This window comes from Microtus ochrogaster, chromosome 5 (assembly GCF_000317375.1).
Source record: "Microtus ochrogaster isolate Prairie Vole_2 chromosome 5, MicOch1.0, whole genome shotgun sequence".
In the NCBI taxonomy this organism is placed as follows: domain Eukaryota; kingdom Metazoa; phylum Chordata; class Mammalia; order Rodentia; family Cricetidae; genus Microtus; species Microtus ochrogaster.
The window spans coordinates 34674157-34695890 of record NC_022012.1 but is presented as its reverse complement, the minus strand read 5'-3'; the positions used below and the strand labels follow the sequence as shown (position 1 = coordinate 34695890).

Here is a 21734-nt window from a genome sequence, read left to right as displayed (position 1 = left end):
TTCTTTAGAGTTAGAATTGTTCGAGCTCCCTACAATATAGATGCATTACTCCAATAAGCAAGAAAACATTTTTTAAGATCACTTTAAGAGACCATCCCTGATTCTCCTTAAGAAAACAGGCTTTCTGGACACCTGACTCTTTGATGCTAAAGTGCACAGGAGACGTGTGTATTCTGACACACTGGGCATCTTTCATGGGCTTGTTTTCAACACAGTATGCAACTTTACATATAAATCAGTTGGGAGACAGGTACTATGGGAGATGGTCTGGGGTATATGGTTAGTAAGGGTCTCAGTCAGCTTCCTGGAGTGACACTGATGGCTGGCAAACATCCTTGCTGTCTTTTTTCTTTAGGTGTGGTGTCTTGCACACTTTCTCCATGGCAGGGCCTGTCCTACCAGAAGGATGCCCCTTAGCTCTGTCCCTCATGCAACTTCCCTTTCCCTTTCCCCATGCCTCCTCTCTCTACTTTCCACTCCTGTTCTACTAGAGAACTCCATCCTCTGCCTAGAAGCTGAGCATTCTGAGATGTGTACCACTGACACTGTCTTCACTCTGTCCCTGTCTAAATGACAGCAGGCAAAATGTTGAAGAATTCTCGATTAGAAACCGTTTACCCTCAGAGCCATCTTCTTGCTTCCAATGTGACTTTTGCGCACTAAGAAGCCACTTGATTCCAGATCCGTGGCACATGGCTGTTCATTTTCTCTCCAGAAGCTGTAGATGATTGTTTTTTATAGATTATGCCAGCCCCTTTGAACCAAGAGACTTGCCTCCTTCCATTCTGGGAAAAACACACACACACACACACACACACACAGCAGAATTTTATGGACCATTTCTTTCCATCTTCTCCATCCTCTGTCTGTGCCTTACTTACTCAGACGCATCCTTCCAGGATTGTTCTTAGATGGCGCTGTGTCTTTGTCGGCGCTGACTTCCACCCTTCCACTGATCTCGTGTTTTTCAAGGTGTATCTTTGTTTCTGTGACTGTCTTCTGACGCTCCTCTTACTAGGGAAGCAGCATCACTCTTTCTTGACATCCTACATTTTCAACAAGGTACATGGCAATGGCAAGTCATGGCTTTTTTGACAATTTTTAAGCTTTTAAATTTCTGTAGTTTCTCTTTCATCTGGGTTTTGGTTGGTGCTGGTGGAATTTCACTCACTGTCTCTCTTCCTCTCCCCCTCTTCCTTTTCCTCTCTCCATCTCCACCCCTCTCTCTTTACCTGTTCTGTGTTTGCATTAGGGCTGGTCTTGCTTATCTGACAATCTGAAAATCATATTGGAAGCTGAGTAACAGGCCTATTGACATTGGATTTCTGTGGGGTGATCAGTGTGGCACTTGATGGAAGGCTCCTCCTGCCAGTTCTGTGTCTTTTTCTTGGGTGGTCCAATTAATTTCTGCCCCTGATGATTCACATGTACAGAGTATTTTCTTCTTTCTTCACAAATGCAAATCTCTAAGGCGTAGAGCTTCGGCAAAAACAATTGCCTCCCAACATGGAGAAGAAAATCCCAAGATTTGTTTGCTGTTTGTTTGTGCCAGCCACGCACCCCACCAAGCCAGCCACATTCCCAGCCAAGCAGCATTAACTCTTAAACCCCAAATCCTTTACCCAAAAGTTCCCCCAAAGAAAGCTGCGTCTTTAGCTAATCCAGAACCTGCTTTGGTTTTTATTTCTTTTTGTTTCCATACCCGGAGATTCCCAGATTCTCTGGTACATTCAACTATGTATTAAAAGAATGCATCTTTAATCATTGTTTCTAGCTGGTGTGTAATAGGAAGGTCTTTGGGTTTCAGAATGGAGTTCTGGGTTTTGTTGTTATTTGCTTGCTTGTCAGCTTGTGCTTCACGCACTAACTGAAAGTCCAAACAAGCCTTCCCTGTAGTGGACTTGAGGGATGGCTCAGGCAGTAAGAGCTGAATACTGTTACAAAGGACCAGAGTTTGGTTCCCACACTCACATGAGATGCCTGTCACTCCAGGTGTCGGGGTCTGACACCCTCTTCTGAACCCCAGAGGTACCCATACACACATGTACACACAAGGAGAGACGAATAAAAAAATATTCTTGAATGGGAGTTAGAATGTCCCAAGGAAAAAGAGGGGGGTTTGAAGATGGGAAATCAATATATCCATGAAAAGATGAACGGTTCCTAAAGATTTCTACACAGAAAGTGGTATTATGGACTCAAGTTTTATTTAAAGCACTTGTTATTTCTCCCAAGGAAATTCCACTCTTCCTCAGATACAGACCGCGTCAGTGCCTCTCCAGACTCCCGGCTTGCCCAGATCATAGAACAGCATCAGCAAGCCTTGGTGCAGCTGGCAGAAGTGCAGCCCAGCGAGGGCTCCCTGTCCAGCACCACACTCCCGCCTATCCTGTCCAGGGTAGAAAGTGAATCCCAACTCAGTTCAGACAGAAGCCACCGACAGCAGACGAAGATGGCACGCAGTAATTCGGAAGGCTACCTGCTGCAGCTGGAAAGGGGGAAGAAACACAGGAAGCGCAGCGGCACCAAGGTGATGGTAAAAGCTTGGCTGCTCAGCCGAGTCACTTTTTAATTCTGATGACACAGATGGGGTTGGAATAGGGCTGGTCTGGGAACCAGGAACCCTCCCCTCAAGCCCTTGCTAGTCCATGACAACCTCTCTTTGTCTTTCCAGAAAGTTCTATTGTCAAGGGTGCCTGCTCCCTTTCTTCTTAGGTCATCTCACTGAAGAAGGTAGTACTAATTCTGCTTCTATCCCCCATTTAGTATTCATTTTCCTCACCCCCGTCCCTCTCCTAAGCTGAGTCTCACGCCTTCATATCTGAAAAAAGAGAGCAGGCCTGAGCGAGTGAGAGTCCTGCTGCCAGAGCTCTCTCGCCGTCCACCACTCTTCCGTGGCGCCGGAAGAGTCTTCTTGGTGCACATCTCACCTGAGCTTCTACAGCAAAACACCCAGGCTGAGCTGCTCTCCAGGAGGGCAGCTGGTCTGTACTGAGTTCTTCATCTAGACTCTGGGTCGCCATAGTGAGCATTTTGGTGCAATTCAGTCTCTTCTTGTATTGCTTTAAATGCAACTTAATTTAAATTCTCAGGAAGTTCTCTTGGCTCCAGGATGAAATAATGCCTTTTGTTTTTCATTACTATAATAAGATACCTGAGGCAGATTATGCTATAAAGAATCACAGCTTCTTTTCCCAGAAAAGTGTGGTGACATAGCAGTTGGGTTCTAGCGCAGTGCCTATATCACTTTCAAGTGTTTCCCAAATAAGCCAAGACTCAGATCAGACTGGGAAGCAAGCATCACATGTATTGTTCCCATGGGGACACAAGATCAACCTTTGTAACCAACACTTCTGTCAACATGGAGAGGCCTGCTCACGCCAGAGCTTATAGATCCTAGGGTCTAAGAATCAGCCAAACACAGGCTCTGAGAACAGAACTTTCCTGTAGGTGAAAAAGAACAACTTTGAACTGGGTTCCCAGGCACAGGGTTCGGAAGAAGTTGATGGATTCAGTCATTCCGAAGTCCTTGCACTAGCTTGCTCCTTGCAATGACTTGCTCAGCCTGCTTTCTCATGAAATCCAGGACCACCAGCCTAGGATTGACCCCACCCATGGTGGGCTGAGCCCTCCCACATCAATCACTAGCTAAGGCAATGCTCTATAGTCTTATGGAGGCACTGTTCCCAAATAGGAGTTACTGACTTACCCCAGTCCCTAATTCTTCATAGAAACAATCAGAATCACTCTTTTTTTCCTGGTGTGATGTGATATTAAATGAAATAATGTACTAAAACCTCAGCTTATTTCCTAGCAAAGATTATACACCACTTAAGTGTCCATTTCTCTTCCCTCCCTTTTCACAAATAGCGTTCACGTTGTGCTGAGAAAGGGTAGAGGCATATGCAGTACTTAGTACCTCCAGTCTAAGATGGTGGGAGGTGGGAAGAGTAGGAACAACTTCCTGCTCCTGCCTGCCCCTCCCTAATGTCTGCAAGGGTGCCTGCAGTCCACACGCATCCTCTTTCTCAGCCCAGTACCTTCAATCTACATCCGACAAACACACCACACTGGAGCCCCCTTTGTCTCTAAGCCGGTCCAGACACTGAAGTGACTTAGAACTGAGTGATTTGTATAGGACAGCAGGCAGTCCCGGCACCAGACAGGGGCAGTCATTATCCACGTCACGCCTATCTGCTGGCCAAGTCAAAGCTCTTGGTTTCCAAGGGAATTGCCCCGAATCACGGTAAAAATTCTGAGGATTTGTAAAGCTAATTTGTAAAGGGCCTGGGGCCCCTTCCTCTTCTGGCGGTGCTGTTGAGAGTGGTTTCAGATTACAAGGCATTGTCCACGTCATGAAATCCAGGTTTAGGACTAAGAAATTAACACAGCACAAGGGATGCCAAACTATCCAGATATACTTCTGCTGTCTCTGGCCACCACTGTCCCTAGTAAGAGCTCAGTACAGAGTTCCCTGGCTGGTGAGGTTGAGCTTGCGTAATTAACTGGTGTTTGCTCTCACAGACAATCTGGGGCTTGCTGCTTGACTGCCCCTAAAAAGCGGTTATTTGGATTAAGTTTAGTGACCACAGAGCACATGTCCTTTGCTCGCTGCCCCCTGGCACCCAAGGCATTGTTTATATCTCGTTTCTCAGTAACTTTCTCGGTCTTACACATCTGAGGAATTTTCTGGAGACTTAGGTCTGCGGCATAGTCTCCTTACCTCCAGCAGTGTGTAACATTTCAGAACTGAAACAAGTCTCACAGATCAGTCAATGCCACTTCAATTCAGGCGTACCCCTTGGAGTGTACAGCGACAGTCACACACCTTGCCCAAGAGGATGATGAATGTGTAGAACCCTTGACCCAAGAAAGCCCTGCCCTTGCGAGGCCAAGGCCAGTAGATGTTATTGGATGGATATGTGGTTTTCTGTTTGTTTGTTTGGTTGGTTGGTTGGTTTGGTTTTTGGTTCAGGGATTTTTTAAAACAGGGTCTTACTCACTCTGTAGCCCAAGTTGACCTCTAACTCACGGTAGTCCTCCTGCCTCATCCTACTGTGTGCTAGGATTAAGGTGTGAACCACAAAGACAAGCAGCGAACGTGCTTAGGGATTTATCTGGACCATGCTTCTATATTCCAGTGTTTGATCCCTGTGTTCAGAGACGCAGTAGTCAGTGCTGATGTCTTATAGCTGTCATTGTCACATCACCACCATCATCACCAACATCACGGTTGGACATTGTGCTACTTTTTAGTCTTTCAAAAACCAAGGAAAGGTGACTGAAAATAACGCCTGGGGATTGTTTGACTGTAAGACTATTGAAGACACATTAAGCAGCTTAGCTGCCTAGGGCTAGAGGTGTGGGGACTGGGGACAAGGACAGTGCAGATTAATGGGTACTGGAGTTTTATTTTGTTTTTTTCAAAGTGATGAAAATGTTGTACAATTGGATTGGGCAGTGCTTACACAATTCGGTGACTATCCTAAAAGCCACTGAATTGCACAGCTTTAAATGAGTGAGTTTTGTGGTCTGAGAATCACATCTCAGCAATGCTATTAAGACTTTAGGTGGAGAGAGATCAAACAGAGTCACAGCACTGGGTTCTTCCTAATTACTTGCGCCAAACTTAAGCAGATCCAGGATTCTCACCGCCAGTCACCCGGAACAAACTCCCCTAGGAGCCACCGACATCCCCTGGGATGTCGTTGTGTTGTAGGCAGCTCATCCTATAAAGGGATCAGCAGCCATGGGGATGGCCCATTTGGGCCACATGCTCTCCCTCCGTGTCTGTATGGAATGCTAGACCCTTGGCTCTGATTTTTTTTTTAACCCTAACCTTGATAGTTACTAAAGTTGCTAGTGAGAAGAGTGGCCGAAGATCAGCACACAATTATCCATGCTCCCTGGCACGTCCTTTGTGAGTCGAGAGCATGATTAAAAGTTAAGCTGCACCAGGGTTAGGGATGAGGTTTCTGCCCACTGATCATTTCTTTCTCATTGTCTTCAGGCAAATTGGATTTATGGCTTGGACATGAGTGGTGGTTTATTTGTTTGGTTTCTTTTTTTTTAAACCCTTTCTGTCATTTTTTTTTAACTTTGGCAAATAGGTTATAATTTAGAGATTGTAAAACAGGACACAAATACACTTGCAGAACGGATTTATAGTCACAGCAGAAGTTGCCTGCGTTCACTCAATTGTTAAAAACAACTCAAGTTTTTAAAGTGTGATAAAACCGTACCCTTGTAACCAAGGCTTGTAAAAAGAGCCGTCGTATTGCTTGGGGAAAGCAGGAATGTTAATTGGTGGCCTCAAATGTTTGCTAGATCTCAGTAGTCATACTTCCACAAATTTATCTCAAAAAAATAATCAAAGTAACATACAGTGTTTACCTCACTCAATGCATCTTCAATAGACAACATTTAGTGAAATATTTAAATTATTTAATGACACTAAATGATAGAATATTTGTCTAAATGTCACATTTTTTGAAATCTGCTTGATGTCAGATAAGTAAAGTGAAATACCAAAATGGTCAGTAAAAAAAATTAATTTGTTGTATATAAATGCTTTTATAAATGTATCTACAAAGAAGGGCCAGCAAGGTGGCTCAGTGGGTAAAAGTGCTTGCTGCACAGGCCTAATAATGTGTGCATATGAGTGCACATGCATACTTGCATGCTCACACACAAACAAATACTTTAAATAAAAAAATCTCCAGTATTAAAAACAACAAGAGTATAAACAAGCCAAACAGAGCCACAAAAGTGGCATGTGCCTCTAATCCCAACTCCGGACTGGAGAATTGCGAGTTCGAGGACAGCTGGGGTTACATAGCCAGACCCAAACCCCCAACCAAAATATATATATGGACAAATATATAATAGACAAGAAGCAGACATAAGCAGATGCAGTGCTCTGATCTTGGTAATGACTGTTTTCCTAAAGATTTATTATTTTGGAATGTCCTTCAATGAGCAGCAATGCCTCTGTCTATTTTTATTTATTTATATTTAATGGTTTCAGAGCCAAGGCCTCCTTAAAATATTATCTTGCCTTCTCTCTATTTGTTAAATGCACTGAGAAAGTCTTGACCATAAATGTTTAACATCATAATGCTGCCAGTTCTGTTTACAGAGCTTTTAATCCTGAAGTGCAGAAGTGTCGCACCTGCGTGGCACTGTATTTTGCTCCTTCTCAACAGTGACACTGAAGCCCTGGTGTGTTAGGAATATTGCCTTCCACAGCAGTGATAGACTGACCAGCAATTTCAAAACCATGGCTTCATTCTTCTCTCATACAATTAACCCAGAGGTAGGCAGTTGCTAACACTGGGGTTTCCACAGCTCCAAACATCAGAACCAAGAATTGTGTGATTCTCCTTGTTTCTCCCCTGCCTGCAAGAGTGCTGCTTCAGCTAGCTGCAGGAGTCCCATCCACTTTGGAGACAAAACAATAAAAACGAGAGGGGAGTTGCCACGCCAACCTGAATAACTGCTACCCACCAAACTCAGTTATAACTTACTGGCCAGACTCTGGTGGGGAGGTTGAAGTGGAGGGGAGAGTCAGTTCCAGAATTCATTGGGTTCTAGAAACAGTGCACCTGTGATGAATGCAACAGACCTTTCCAAGCCACTGTGACACCGGAATGACTCTCTGAGCAGTGCTTACATCATGCCTGGTATAAATAATCCAGAGATAACGAAGGCCTAAGGGCAATGTACACAGGTTGTAGGCTGAGCATCTAGACCAGTATCCAAAGGGTGTCCTGGAACCAGATACCCACAGACGATAACGGACAACTAACTGTAGTGGACTTGGGGGCTTCTACAGTGAGAGGGGCTGAGGGGAAAAGCCAGTGTAGCACCTCCAGTAGCCACCAAATTGAGGTTGTTGCTACAATTCGTGCACAGTTCATTCTTAGGGCCATGAAGTTACACGAAGTAATTCTAATTAATCTGACAAAATGTTTTCATTCATTTGATCACCGTTGCCAAGCTGTATCTAAGAAAAGACTCACCAGATAGATGTACAGCCCATCAGAATGGCATGATGGCTCCGTGGTTAAGAGCACTTGCTGCTCTTATAGAGGACCCAGGGTTGGTTGCCAGAACCCACATGATGGCTCACAACCATGTGTATCTCCAGCTCTGGAAGATCCAACACCCTTTTCTGACTTCTTCAAGCACTACCCACATGTGGTGTACATACCTACATTATAAGCAAAACAACCATATACACAATAAATAAATAAATAAAAATAAGTATCAAAAAAATAATTTTAAAAGGTATACAGCCTATCTTAGGAATTAACAAAATTTACAATAACTAAAATACATATACAACATACACAAAATTATAGTGAAAGCTCTTGGAAATCCTGCGCGCACCTCTTAACAGTTTGGATTGTGTTCTTGTGAATTTTTGTCTACACATACAAACAGACATTGAACTTTTGTCTAAATAAATGATGGTATCAGTTTGCACCAGTGTAAGATTTCAGAACAACATGACTTGCCATCTTGTTATCGGCATGGCCTGTAATCATTTAGTTTTCCTCCTTGATGATCTTGCCGATGAGAGCGCTCAGTCATTGTTTAAAATGTGCCATCACTCTGCATACATCAGTATATGAAGTTTCCCAGTATTTATATGAGCTCTCTCTACAGAGAGAATTGTAATTCATTAACCTCAAATATGACAATTTATTATTTATTATCACATTAGTTGTGTCTTACTATATAGATTTGTTTGTTTTGAATCATTCAGCTTTGTGTTACATTTGGAGTCTGAGTTTCAGTGGTTATTCTGAAAAAAGATTAATTTTACAATGCAGTAAGGCTCTTTAAAAGCAAGCCATGATCATTTTTAGTTAGTTAGTTAGTTAGTTATATAACTTATTCAGTAAAGCAGGCTGACGTCGAAATCTCAAATTTGTCTGCTCTGCCCCACCCCTCACACACACTCTCTAGTCCTGGGATCAAAGGCATATGCCACCACACCAAATACAAGACACCAAAATTGAGAGCAATGTACAGTTATGTAGTATCATATGGGTAGCATTCATCCTTTTTTCCACTCTAAGTCACATGCATAAGTTTGTCCTAAAATGGTTACTGTCATTGTTCTGGTTAGTTTTTGACAACCTGACACAGCCCTAGACATATCTGGGAAGAGGAACATGGGTTGAGAAAAATGCCTCCATCAGACTGCCTGTAGGCAAGTCATGGGGCATTTTCTTGATGGATAGATGATGAGAGAAGGTCCAGATTATTGTGGGTGGTGCCACCCAGGGCAGATGGTCCTGGAGCATAGAAGAAGACAAACTGAGTAACACACAAAGAACAAATCAGTAAGTAGTGTTCTTCCATGGCTTCTGCTTCCGCTCCTGCTGGGTTCCTGCCTTGACTTCCCTCAGTGATAGAGTATGACCTCAGAGCTAAAAGGAAAAACAAGCCCTTTCCTTCCCAAGGTAACTTTTGTTCGTGGTGTTTTATCACAACAACAGAAACCCTAAGACAAGTCATCTAAACCATATCTTTGGTGATGTCATTCTCATCCTTCCTAGGAAATGGAACCAAATTCATTGAGGAGTTGAAAGAGGAAAAGCTTTCGTTTCTCCCCAAGGGCAAATGGTCAATCCAAGCTTTGGTTTTTACGTGGAAAGCTGCAGTTTGTTTATATCTTAAGTTAGCCTCAGATCACAGCCTACTCTGTGGCTCTGTCTTCTTAAGTGTATGATGCTGGTGTTACAATGTCAAATTCTAGGTGCTCTTTAAATTTTCCAAAGTCACCCTAACAGAATAAAATGAATTCTTCAGTGGGTCTTGCCAAGGCTCATATAATTTGAGTACTATCAGTGGATGACAGTTGTTTTTCATCCTTGGAGTTCTCTGCTGTAGGAACTCCCACATGAATCCTAACTCCACACCTATGGGAAAGGCCAAAAAGGCCTGAAAGGTCCATGACCCAGAAGGTCTTCCACGCCTGCCCTCCTGGCTTGATTTCATCTACTAAGCAGCTTTTGCTTTTGCACAGCGACTTGCACAGCTTCCAGTTTGTGTTCCCTGCTTGTGAGCTCTGGGCTCCTTGCTCCATATATCAAATTGATTTAACTGTTCTAAATTTGTCAAGCAAATATATATTTGCCAGTATTTAACCAGGCACCGATATGTAGAACCAAGACTGTGCTAACAGTCCAGCACCACTGCTGGTTGCATCTTTCCGGCATTTTTTGCCAGGACACCTGCTGGCAAATAATGATTATTACACGTACAACAATTTACTGAAATTTCCAATCAAACTTAAGTAAATTAACAAATTTGAAAGTTATATAATTGCAGACAATATTACCATCCAGGATTTAATAACCTTTTTGCTTGTACTGTGAATGGTATTCTGCAAGGCTTGTGTGATTTTCCTTATACTCCATTTATTTGGTTTTGGGAATTAGTTTTGTTTATCATGTTCTATCATTAAGAAAATGGTTTGATAACAGAACCAAGAATGGTTCTATTAATGGTTCTAAGCACTTTTAGAAATAATATAGTATTTACAGACTAATAATGAACAGCTAGTTGAAAAATCAATACTATTGAAAAAAGGATAACATTAATTTGAAAGACAAAATCCAATCAATGTCTAAGAGTACTGAGACATTATCTGAAAGAATTTGTGCTGTTGAATTTAATAATCAGGATCTGTTGAAAAGTTATGTTAGGTTAATGGATAAGGTATCTCTCCAGGAAGGCAATATGGATGCCATCAAAATTATGTCCAAGAATGAGACATTATCTTTACTGGACTAATTTCATACCTTGGAATATCAATGAGGACATTAGAACAGAACACTGGACAGGAGATTCAGACCTTACAAAAGGCAGTGATAAAAATATTTTAAAAGATTGAGGAAACTATCAAAACTGATGAGCAGGGAAAACTGATGAGAATTTAGCCTCATCAGTATGTGCCAGAGTCTGGGATGACTTACCCAGAGTTTTAGATGCCTATCTGGTAATATCCTCTAAGAAGCCATCTGACACAAAATACCCTAAGGTAGTCAAAGAATATACATGGCAGTCTATAAGTATGAGTGATCTAAAAGAAATTAAGCAAGCAATAATATCTTATGGTCTGCATTCACCATTTGTTAGGGAAATGGTGAAAATGTGGGCTTCAAGCAATAAGGTTACCCTACATGATTGGCTTCAACTAATCTCAGCAGTTCTAGAAAATGGAACCCAGCTGTTCTGGAAATGCTATTGGTGAGAAGAGGCAAAATTTTAGAACAACAAGTAAAAGCAAAAGGATTTGAGGCTTCCCAAGATCCAAGCCATTACTCTGATCCTTAGGACCAGGCTTTCTACAATTAACACACCTTGTCCCTATGTCGCACAGCAGCTTTGAATGCTTGGAACAGGATTCAAGAACTAGGAAAGAGAATTGAGTCATATATCAGGGTTAAACAGGGCCAGAGAGAACCCTTTAGTGACTTTTTACAAATATTAACTAAAGCTGTACAAGTAGGAGTCACAGACCCAGAAGCTAGATGTGTACTTAAGCATCTTTGGCTTTTGAAAATGCCAACTTAGAATACAAAAAGATACTTGGGCCTTTAAAAGTCAGATCAGCACCACTAGATGAATAGATCTTGTATACAATGAAGCTGAGACATTTGATTATAGTACTGAAGATTGGGTACAAGAAGAGATTTCCAATGGTATGAGGAGACACCAAAATGCCAAATGCTTTAGTTGTGGTAGAATAAGGACATCTGAAAAGGAACTGTGGAAAAGGAATTCCTAGAAATAATATCTCCTCTGGGAATGGCAAGAATAGGCAGTCGTAGCCTTCTGGAATATGTAGGAGGTGTTGTAAAGGCTGACATTGGACTAATGAAAGTAGATCAACAAAAGACAGATAAGGCAACCTGATACCATTGGGAAACTCCTTGTGGGGGGGCCTGAAAGATGAACATGGTCCAATCATTCCTAGTCATTGTGGAGAACATGGCTCACCAGGAAAAATTAAAACTTCAGTACCTACTGTAAAAAAACAATACTCTGGATGATGGACTAGACATGGAAGATGAATCAAAAACTTCAGTAAGAAAGAGGAAACATGTATTTTGGCAAACTTCTATAAATGATCAGAGACAAAAGCTAAGAGTGCATATAAATAACATTATAATTGAGGGATTATTAGACATGGGTGTAAATGTGATTATCACTACTCCAGAATCTTGGCATCTGAATTGGCATCCATATTCAAGAGGCAGATGTTCAGTTCCTAGGAATTGGAACCCTATCTCAAATGAAACAAATCACAAGATGGATTCAATGCTTAGGGCCAGAAGGACAGAAAGGAAGGCTGAGGCCATATGTAGCTAATATTGCAGTGAAGTTATGGGATCATGACCTGTTACAGCAATGGAATACCCAGATTAACATTCCTACAGTCCCAGAAACATGAGTTTCTGGAGAGTGTATTATAAGGTATTATAAACGAGGGTCACCAGCCATTTAGGCCATGCAAGAACACAAAGCAACTAGCAAACCTTTAGAGGTACCAACAGCTCTACCTTTAAAATGGTTAACTGAGAAACTAATATGGGTTAAACAGTGGCCTTTAACAGAAGATGAACAGCAGACTTTAGAACAGCTGGTACAGGAACAATTAGATGCTCAACATATTGAAGAATCAATCAACCCTTGGAATTCTCTTGTATTTGTTGTTAAAAAATCTGGAAAATGGTGACAGATCTAAGAGCTTTCAACAAGGTAATTCAACCTATGGGCCCTCTACAGTCTGGGATTCCTCTGCCTTCTCTATTACCAAAAGGATGACCTCTCATAGTTATTGATTTAAAAGATTGTTTCTTCACTATACCTTTACAAGAAAAGGACAGAGAAAAAATTGCCTTCACGGTGCCTACTTATAATAATTCTCAGCCTACTACAAGATACCAGTGGACTATCCTCTCACCGGGAATGCTCAATAGCCCCACCCTGTGCCAATACTTTGTAAGTCAGTCATTGAAAATAATACATAAACAATTTCCTAAGTCTATAATTTACCATTACATGGATGACATTCTGCTATCTGATTCAAATGCAGATATTTTAGAAAGAATGTTTGAAGAAGTAAAGGAAATTTTGCTGAGATGGGGATTACAAATTGCTCCTGGAAAAATACAGAGAGGAGATATAGTCAATTACTTAGGTTATAAAATAGCTTAACAGAAAAATTAGAATGCAAAAGACACAAATTAGAAGAGACCTATTGCAGACTCTTAATGACTTTCAAAAACTGTTAGGGGACATTTGTAGTCTATGACCGCAATAACACCTGATCTAATAATTCATTTAAACAATACCTTCAAAGCTGGCTTTGGAGTTGGACAACGGCGATCCTCTCTAAATCCAAGCATGTTGTTAAAAGAAAAATTGAGAATTTCTGTCTCATGTCAGGAGACACCTGGTGTAAGACAGAAAGAAGAAAGATTTTAGGAATTATTTTACTTTTCTCCATACCTATTTTGTCTATATCATATCTCTCATTGAATATATGTCTATGTGAATATTGTTGAAGCTTTCCACAATGAACAGTAGATTTTCCTGCAATAATCTTTAAAATTTCTACAAAGAATATGGGGCCCCACAACAACAACTCCACCTGGTTGATATGGCATCATGATGCTGGCAGGGCTACTTTAAGAACAGTTTTGGGTACCAGTGCTCAAGATGGTTAGTTCCATATTGGTTAGATGAAATAGTGCACCTTCTTAGAATGCTCTGGCCAGAACTCCAAATATGAACCTTAGAAAAACCCTACTGACTACTCAGAGACTATTTGCAATTATACCAGACAGTAATCTTGGAACTTAACCATCATTTTAGTTTCACAGGATCCCATAGAAAGAATATCACCCTTATGACGCTGAAGGCAATTCTAAAAAACAGCGTCCCCTCTCCCAACAAAGTTTATCCTCAGGGTTAGGGCCATCAATTAGGGGTTGATTATAACTGGTATAGGGTTGGGGGTTGGAGTGGAAATTATGTAGGCTCGGAGATCTCTTTGAGAAAAAAGGGGAAATTGAATGGGATAATAGGTAGATTAGTGTGAGCTTACTCACACTAATAACAATAATAGTGAGTAATAGAGTGAATACTTGTGAGCTATTATTTATGGACAATTTACATTGGTATAAATTTTTATATATTGACACAAGTTCAAATTATATTTGTTATATTGAATATGCTTCTATTTCTGTTTACAATATTTTTACACCTAGGTGAAGTTATTTTTTCATATTGTATGTATACCTCTGCTTAAGACATTTTGTATGTTGATACAACTTTAGAATACATTTATCATATTGCACTATACATTTCTACCTCTGACCAAGATACTTATATATTGTTTACATTTACATTTGCTGCACAGTTGCTTAAAGATTGTTCAATATTTAATATTCTAATATGAAGTCTTAGTCTTTAAAATATATAAGTATTAAGTATTATTATTAAGTATTATTATAGGTCTATAATCATCCATGTTTGTCATACTTATAGTTAGACTAATCACATTCTTTAGATACATAGAGATTGTATTCCACATAGATAGATAATCTTGAACCACTTCAAGGATCTGTAGAATATGGCATTTAAATAACTTAGAGTTTTGTTGATGCAAAACATGATTGCTCCTAGCAGCACCGATCTATTCCTGAGAAAATGTTGAGCACCAAAGATACTCCACTTAGAGCTTGTTTTCTTCTTGGCAAAACTGGCCTTTGGGCAAGAAACTGCCCGTGCCTTGACCACTAAGAAAATGCACAATGTCCGAACAGGACAAACAGGATTAAAAAAAAAAAAAAAAAGATTCTCAAACCTTTGATGGTTCTGAAAATTTTCCTGCCTTGAAAAATGGTCTGTCAGTTACTCTAGGCCTTAGTCAAATTTGGGTGATTGCCCAGGTAGACAGTTGTCTCTGTCATCTCCTGTACATTTTGGAAGCTTCTTGATTGCACTTCCTACCTACTCAAGTAATATTATCTCCCTTCTCAGGCCTTTGATGGAGTTGAAGATTAGATAGTCATAGTTAATTTCCTCTTATGATTTAGCCAAGCCATTTCTAATACAAGACTAGACTCCTTAGGATAGAATGATTATTGAAACATTTAGCATATGTTCCTTGCTTAATATTGTTGATGCTGGTCGTAATTCTAATTTTTATAGTTGATATTTGTCCTTATTGCATATAGTTTTTATTAGGCTTGGAACTCTTTTATTTAAACAAAAGGGAGAGGTGCTGTAGGAACTCCTTCAGCCAATAGCCTTTAAGATACCACCCCCCTTGGGTGTGGCCCCTTAGACTGTAAATGCCTAGGTAAAGCCTGCTCTTGCTCTCTCTCAGCTTCTGGATTTGGTAATTGGAACAACTGGATACTCAATTCTGAGCTAGTGTAGGTTGTTTTATAACTTCTATCTTTAGTTCTATACTATCCCAACAACGGGTTGTAAAATGTTCAGGCTGCAGTGTCAGCACTTGTCTTCAGAGTGTCTCGAAAGGCAAGCTTCACCCTCGACAGGGCTTTCTGAAGCAGTGTGTGTTGACTGCCATTTTGTGAGGCGGAGTCATTTGGTTTAGCAGACTGCTTGAGTGGACATCATGGTAGCTGCTGCCAATTGTGTTATATATAGTTCAGTTAAAAATGCTAACCAAAAAACAAACCATAGCACATTTTCTAATTGGTCTTAATAACAAAAACCCAGAGTCTAATATTAGGGGATGAAAACTGAGAGATCAGAGAAGCAGAGCAGTCAGCCACTAGAGAGACCTTTTACCTCTGCCAAATCCTCAGACTGAATATCTAGGCTGCATGCTGTCTCAACAAAACCTCAAACGGTCCTGCTGCTCAGACTGCTGTACAGACTGAATGTGCCTCAGACTGACTGCTTCAGACCGCTGCCTCAGACTGCACTGAGCTCCTGTTTCCACCCACCTTGTATCCCTCTCTCTGTCCAGCCATATTACTTCTGTCTCCACCTCCCTAGTGCTGGGACTAAAGGCAATGGATCCCAAGTGCTGGGATCACCTTTGTGTGAGCTCTCTTTCTCTTTTAGACTGGATCAATTTCATGTAGCCCAGGAAGACATTGAACTAACAGAGATCCATCTGCCTCTGTCTCCCAAGTCCTGGGATTAAAGGTGTGTGCCACCATTGCCCAGCCTCTAGTGGCTTAGTGCTGCACTCTGATTTGCAGGCAAGCTTTATTTGTTAAAACATAAACAAAATATCACTGCAACAAATCGTTACCTTGAAATTGCTTATTATTTAAGAATTGACTTTCTTTTACTGGAGAAGTAAAAGTCAAAATATATTGGCTAAACCAACTACAAATACCAAATAGACTATGATCAGTAACTACCATGAAAATGGCGCCATTGCCAAGAAATGCGCTCGTTTTCCCACCTTCCACCAGGGCTTCTGGTCTCCTCAGTCCTTTCCTATGACTACTTGGAGGGAACACTGATCCTTAAGAGGAACCATTTCTGTGGTTTTGATTTCAGAGTTCCAAGCTGAAAGGCTATCAGAAAAGAGACGTGAAGCTTGGAGGCCTGGGTCCTGACTTCGAGTCCGTCAGAGACAAAGTAAGTGGCATGTGGCATTTTCAGACTTGGTGTCCTCTGCCTGTCCTTAGCAATATGGTGGTGGGGGGGGATGCACTCTGGCATCAAACCCCGTGCAAACATCTGGCACTGAGTAGACACCCCTCAGAACCAGCCATGCTGACACTGACACAATAGAGACCCAGATACTCCTGCTTGGAAAAAAAAAATCTTAGCCTGTGTTATTTTATGCCCTGCCTTTCAGTTGGATCTGAAGAGTGGTGGGGTGCGTGAGTGTGGAAAGGGATGCGTGTGCTGTGTGGTTGTTGGTCTCGCTGATAGAGTTGTCCTGATAACTTTGAAGTGGCCACAGAGACGACACTTAGGATATGAGTTCCCCAGCCCCGAAGAGATGCATCCACTTTACTCTCTCTCCTCCAGTGAAAGGAGATCTTCCTGTAATGTGTTTGAACTGCAGTTGCACTCAGGCATAAAAAGAGGATAGTTCAAAGTTGGAAGCAAAAATGAAAATAAATTGGGTAAATGCAACAAAGAAGAGGCTGAATAGGGTTTAGCCTCTGTTAAGAGAGCCTGGGGAGGGCCACTGCACTCACGGTGGATTCTCCGGGGAAATATTAACCAGTTCACTGCTGCCACCTTACACAAGTCACCCCCCTGAGCTGCCCACCTCGGTTAAACCAGTGTCAGTGGGAGAATTAGCAGAGATTAGCTCACTTTACTCCATTTCTCTGAACAGATGCAAAAATTAATGCAGCAGAAAGCATATGCAAAGCAAGTCCAGGAATACAACATGAAGACACTGTCTGTTCTGCCCAAACCACAGACAGCAAAACCTGAAAGTAAAGCAGTGATTTCTCGGCAGAAGGTAAGGAGCTTGCATCGGGGCATGTACTGCTTCCGTCAGAACTAAAAGGAAACTTTGGTCACCACCTAACCTTAAACAAGGTGTCTGGAGCCAGGCATGGCTGCACATGCCTCTAATCCCAGCACTAGAGAGGCAGCGGCGGGTGGATTTCTCCGAGTTAGAGGCCAGCCTGATCTAGAAAGCAAGTTCCAGTACAGCCAGTGCTGCTATGCAGAGAAACCCTGTGGGAGGAGGTGGGAGATGTGTTTAGAACACAGGAGACATTTAGTCACAGTCATTCCTGCGCTTGCATGTTATCCACTAACACACACACACACACACACACACACACACACACAACTGTTAGGTCGGTATGTTGTCTTAGTTTTATTACATGTGAAAATAACAAAGTGACTTCTCATCAAGAGCTAGCAGGCTGGATTAACTATTGCTTCCATACTTTATAATTAAATTACTTTCAAGGAAATTAGCATCTTCATGTTGTTCATGCAAAATAAATAAAAAAATCCTCATTGTTTCTTTTAAGTTTTTTTCACTATGCTTTTTCCAGGGAGAATGTATGGGTTCCTCTGGTGAAAAAAAAAAAATTTAAAATACAGAATGTGTGTCCTCTGAGTTGTCATCTAACAAAGACTCAGGATGGGAACGAAATGTGTGCTGTGGAGACCCCCTGCCACCCCCTGCCTGCCTCAGCTGATCCATCCGGTCCCATACAGCCATGGGGACTCCTGGCAGGAGAAACAGGCGATGTTTTGGTGCCTTTAGGAACGGAACGTGTGCAACCTGTTCTCGGTCACCAACCATCATATTAACTCTTCCTCAGACTGTGACAGCCTCGTTTTCCACCCCGCTGCATTTTTATGCCAATCCCAAGTGACAAATCTATTAGAGAAGCGCGTGCCTCTCTCATACATAAGTTCAAAAGGCAAACGTTTTATGCTTTAGTGTTTTTTTTCTCCTTTAAAAGCAAAGCTTGAGGCTGGGAAGGTGGCTCAGTGGTTAAGAGCACTTGCTATTTTTACAGAGACCCAGGTTCAGTTCCCAGCACCCATGTAGTGGCCTCATCTCTAACTGCAGTTCCATAGGACCTTCCTCTTCTGACATCTGAGGGTGCCAGGCATGTACGTGATGCACAGACATGTATGCAAGCAAAGCACTCGTACACATAAATCTAGCAACAAAAGCTTAAAACTGCAAAACCAGTATGAATTCTGTTGAATTCCCCCTCCCCCGTTTGTTCCTCTCCCTCTTCCGGCACCCTCAGATGAACAGAACCAAGGGTCATGTTCATGTTGGCAACGGCTCTGTCATTGAGTGGCATCCCTAAGCCAACTGATCCCATTTTTATCATAACTTCACCTTTAAAACATGGCATCTATTTTTTTAAAAACTATATTTTCAGCATCTATTTTCTATAGATACACTTAAAAATACCCAACTTTTCTTTCAAAGAACAATGGGATGTAATGAACAAAGTTGAGATTTCATCAACTACAGTGTTGTCTTCAGTCTCCGAGTCCTTCAGCTACAAATAAAGGTAGAGAGGTCTGTTGATTCTATTGGAATCTTGGTTTTAACAAGACTCTCAGAGAGTTGGCCCAATAAACTAATGAGATATCTGCTACCAAACACTTAAAAGAATCTGCCATGAGCTGGGCAGTGGTGGCGCATGCCTTTAATCCCAGCACTCGGGAGGCAGAGGCAGGCAGATCTCTGAGAGTTCGAGGCCAGCCTGGTCTATGAGATCTAGTTCCAGGACAGGAACCAAAAAGCTACGGAGAAACCCTGTCTCGAAAAAAAAAAAAAAAAAAAAAAAGAATCAGCCATGGTAAAATGGTAAAAACATCTGAGTAACCTAGCAGCTGTCCAAACCCCTCTCCAGCTCCTTTTCGCTCCACAATGCCTTGTTTAGTGACAAACTTACTTTGTGTAAACTACGCACAATAACGTGTTATCTGCATTCAGAAGGCATTTCTGCCCATAATTACAGCACTCTCCATCGCTATCATAAACCTCTTCTAAGACTAACTTCCCACTTTAAATGGTGTTTTTTCTATTTTGCCCCAGGCTTTGGAATATGCTAAAACCATCCCCAAACCCAAGCCATCAAGTCTGATGGATCAAGCACCAAAGAAAACTAAGAAGACACAGAACGATGAGAAAGAAGGAAGCTTACCAGAAATTTCCCTGCTGGAGATCCTGCAGAGCAGGCACGAGCGAGAGAAGCAGGCCGTGGCCGCTTTCAAAGTCCTTCACATTGTCTAGACAGCATTTGGTGGGGATCAGAACTGCCATGAAAGAGACGCGGAGAAACGAAACAATTCCGTCTACACTGAGTGGCAACCCGGCGCTGTCACCTGCCGGCCGCCTTTGTCTGCTCTGTGCGGAAGTTACTGTGGGGCCCAGGCGGACACTGGGACGTGTTTAACCTTCTGGATATGAAAATACATAGTTTATTTATTTTAAAATCTTTTAGAATATGGACTGATAGAGAGCTAGGCAATAAAGCCGTTGGTTTACATTGGGTCTTCTGGTTTGTTAACTACCTCTGTCCTTCTTCCACGTCAGGAAAATTTACAAGTCCCTCCAAATAAATTTGTCTGCGTGTGTTTCTCTATGTTCCTGAGACAGAGTGTACAGACTTAGTTTTTCCTAACATGAGTTTAGCTGATCTAATCACTGAGGTAATACTTAGGCTTTCAAGTTTCAAAAGAGTCTATTGCATAAAGTGGAAAATTTGAAGATATGTCTGTATGTGTGTATTGAAATGGGGGGAGGGGAAAGGGCCTAATTTCATACTAACAGAACACTGACATTATTCACAGATTCTACAAGTCCGGAGAAACCCACCCCAGATCACTATATGGTCAAAGCCAACCTCAACTCCATGGCTATGAATGTCCTCGGCATCATGTCATCACTGTGGCTATCTTCAAATATTATCAAATGCAAGCACATCAGAGTCTACCATGAATGAAATATTTATTCTCTCATTTTTCTCCTTTGAAACATTATCAAGAGTATCAATCTTAAAATTACTAAAAGACCAGGAGTGATCACATATGCTTATAATCTCAGCACTCGGGAAATTGAGGCAGGGAAGGCGGGAGTGTGTTTCAAGTTGGAGGCTAGCCTGATCTAAATAGTAAGAGTCTGTCTCAAAAGAGCCACAACAGCAAAGGACTACCGTTTACCTCCTTCCTGGACATTGCGTCCTTCCATGAGTGTGTCCAGAAATGAGGCATTCTAATGAGCTAGGGCAAATCTGTGTGCGTGGTCTAAGGATCAGCTTTGGAAATTCTCTTTCAGGTGGTATGTGTGCTACATAAGTCATGAGAGGAGCAAAAGCTGCCCACCAGAAACGGCCTCTTAAAACAAAGATGGTAGAGAAATTCATTTACTTGTGGACATGGGATGTTGTTGTGAGTTTCAAACCTCCCTCCACCTCCACACTCCGGGAGCTGAGCTGAGACAGGTGAAATGAGCTGGCAGACCACAAACACGATTTCCCAGGATCCCCCAAGGCCAAGCTTGGCCATCTAGCAGGTAAAACCCTGGTTCTCAACCTGTGGATCATGACCCTTTTCCACAGCGTTTGCATATCAAATATTTACATTATGTTTCATAAAAGTAGCAAAACTACAGTTGTAAAGTAGCAAGGAAAACAATTTTATGGTTGGGGTCACCACAACATGAGGAACTGTATTAAAGGGTCACATTAGGTCACATTGGGAAAGTTGAGAATCGCTGCCCTAGGACATCAAAAGTCTTTACTCAGAGCCAAATAACATCTAAAATACTTCAGCCAAAGAAATAAAATCATTGCTGAAAGTTTGGGGCTGAAGTCAAAGAACGAATTCAATGAAACTTCATGTGGCCTCAAGCCATCATGGCATCAAGGTTCAGCGGAATGTCACTAAGCCGCCACGGTCCACACAGAGGAGTCAGCACAGCGAAGGACATATGCTTTGCATTTCCTTCTGTGAGCAGCACAATACTGATTTCATAAACCTAAGTGATTCGTTTTATGGCATTTGTTTAGAAGCTCAAAAAAAAAAAAAAAAGAACCAGTGATATTGCCTACACAGTTCAAAACCTTCAAGCCTTGAATTTATTTAAAAATTTCCCCAGCACATTCCAGTCAGCACAGCGAAGGACATATGCTTTGCATTTCCTTCTGTGAGCAGCACAATACTGATTTCATAAACCTAAGTGATTCGTTTTATGGCATTTG

General features: G+C 41.7%; 1 protein-coding gene across 2 annotated transcripts in view; it reads left to right on the top strand.

The window, feature by feature from the left end:
- The window catches only part of Jhy (junctional cadherin complex regulator), a 65597-nt gene extending 45478 nt beyond the window's left edge, over positions 1-20119 (top strand). For both annotated transcript variants that reach the window (XM_005347138.3, XM_026778913.1), the window contains exons 6-9: positions 2236-2530; positions 16576-16656; positions 17372-17500; positions 19568-20119. In XM_005347138.3, the coding sequence (XP_005347195.1) occupies positions 2236-2530; positions 16576-16656; positions 17372-17500; positions 19568-19765 (703 nt within the window). In that variant the 3' untranslated portion in view covers positions 19766-20119. The remainder of the gene's footprint in view (positions 1-2235; positions 2531-16575; positions 16657-17371; positions 17501-19567) is intronic.
- Positions 20120-21734: the final 1615 nt, after the last annotated feature.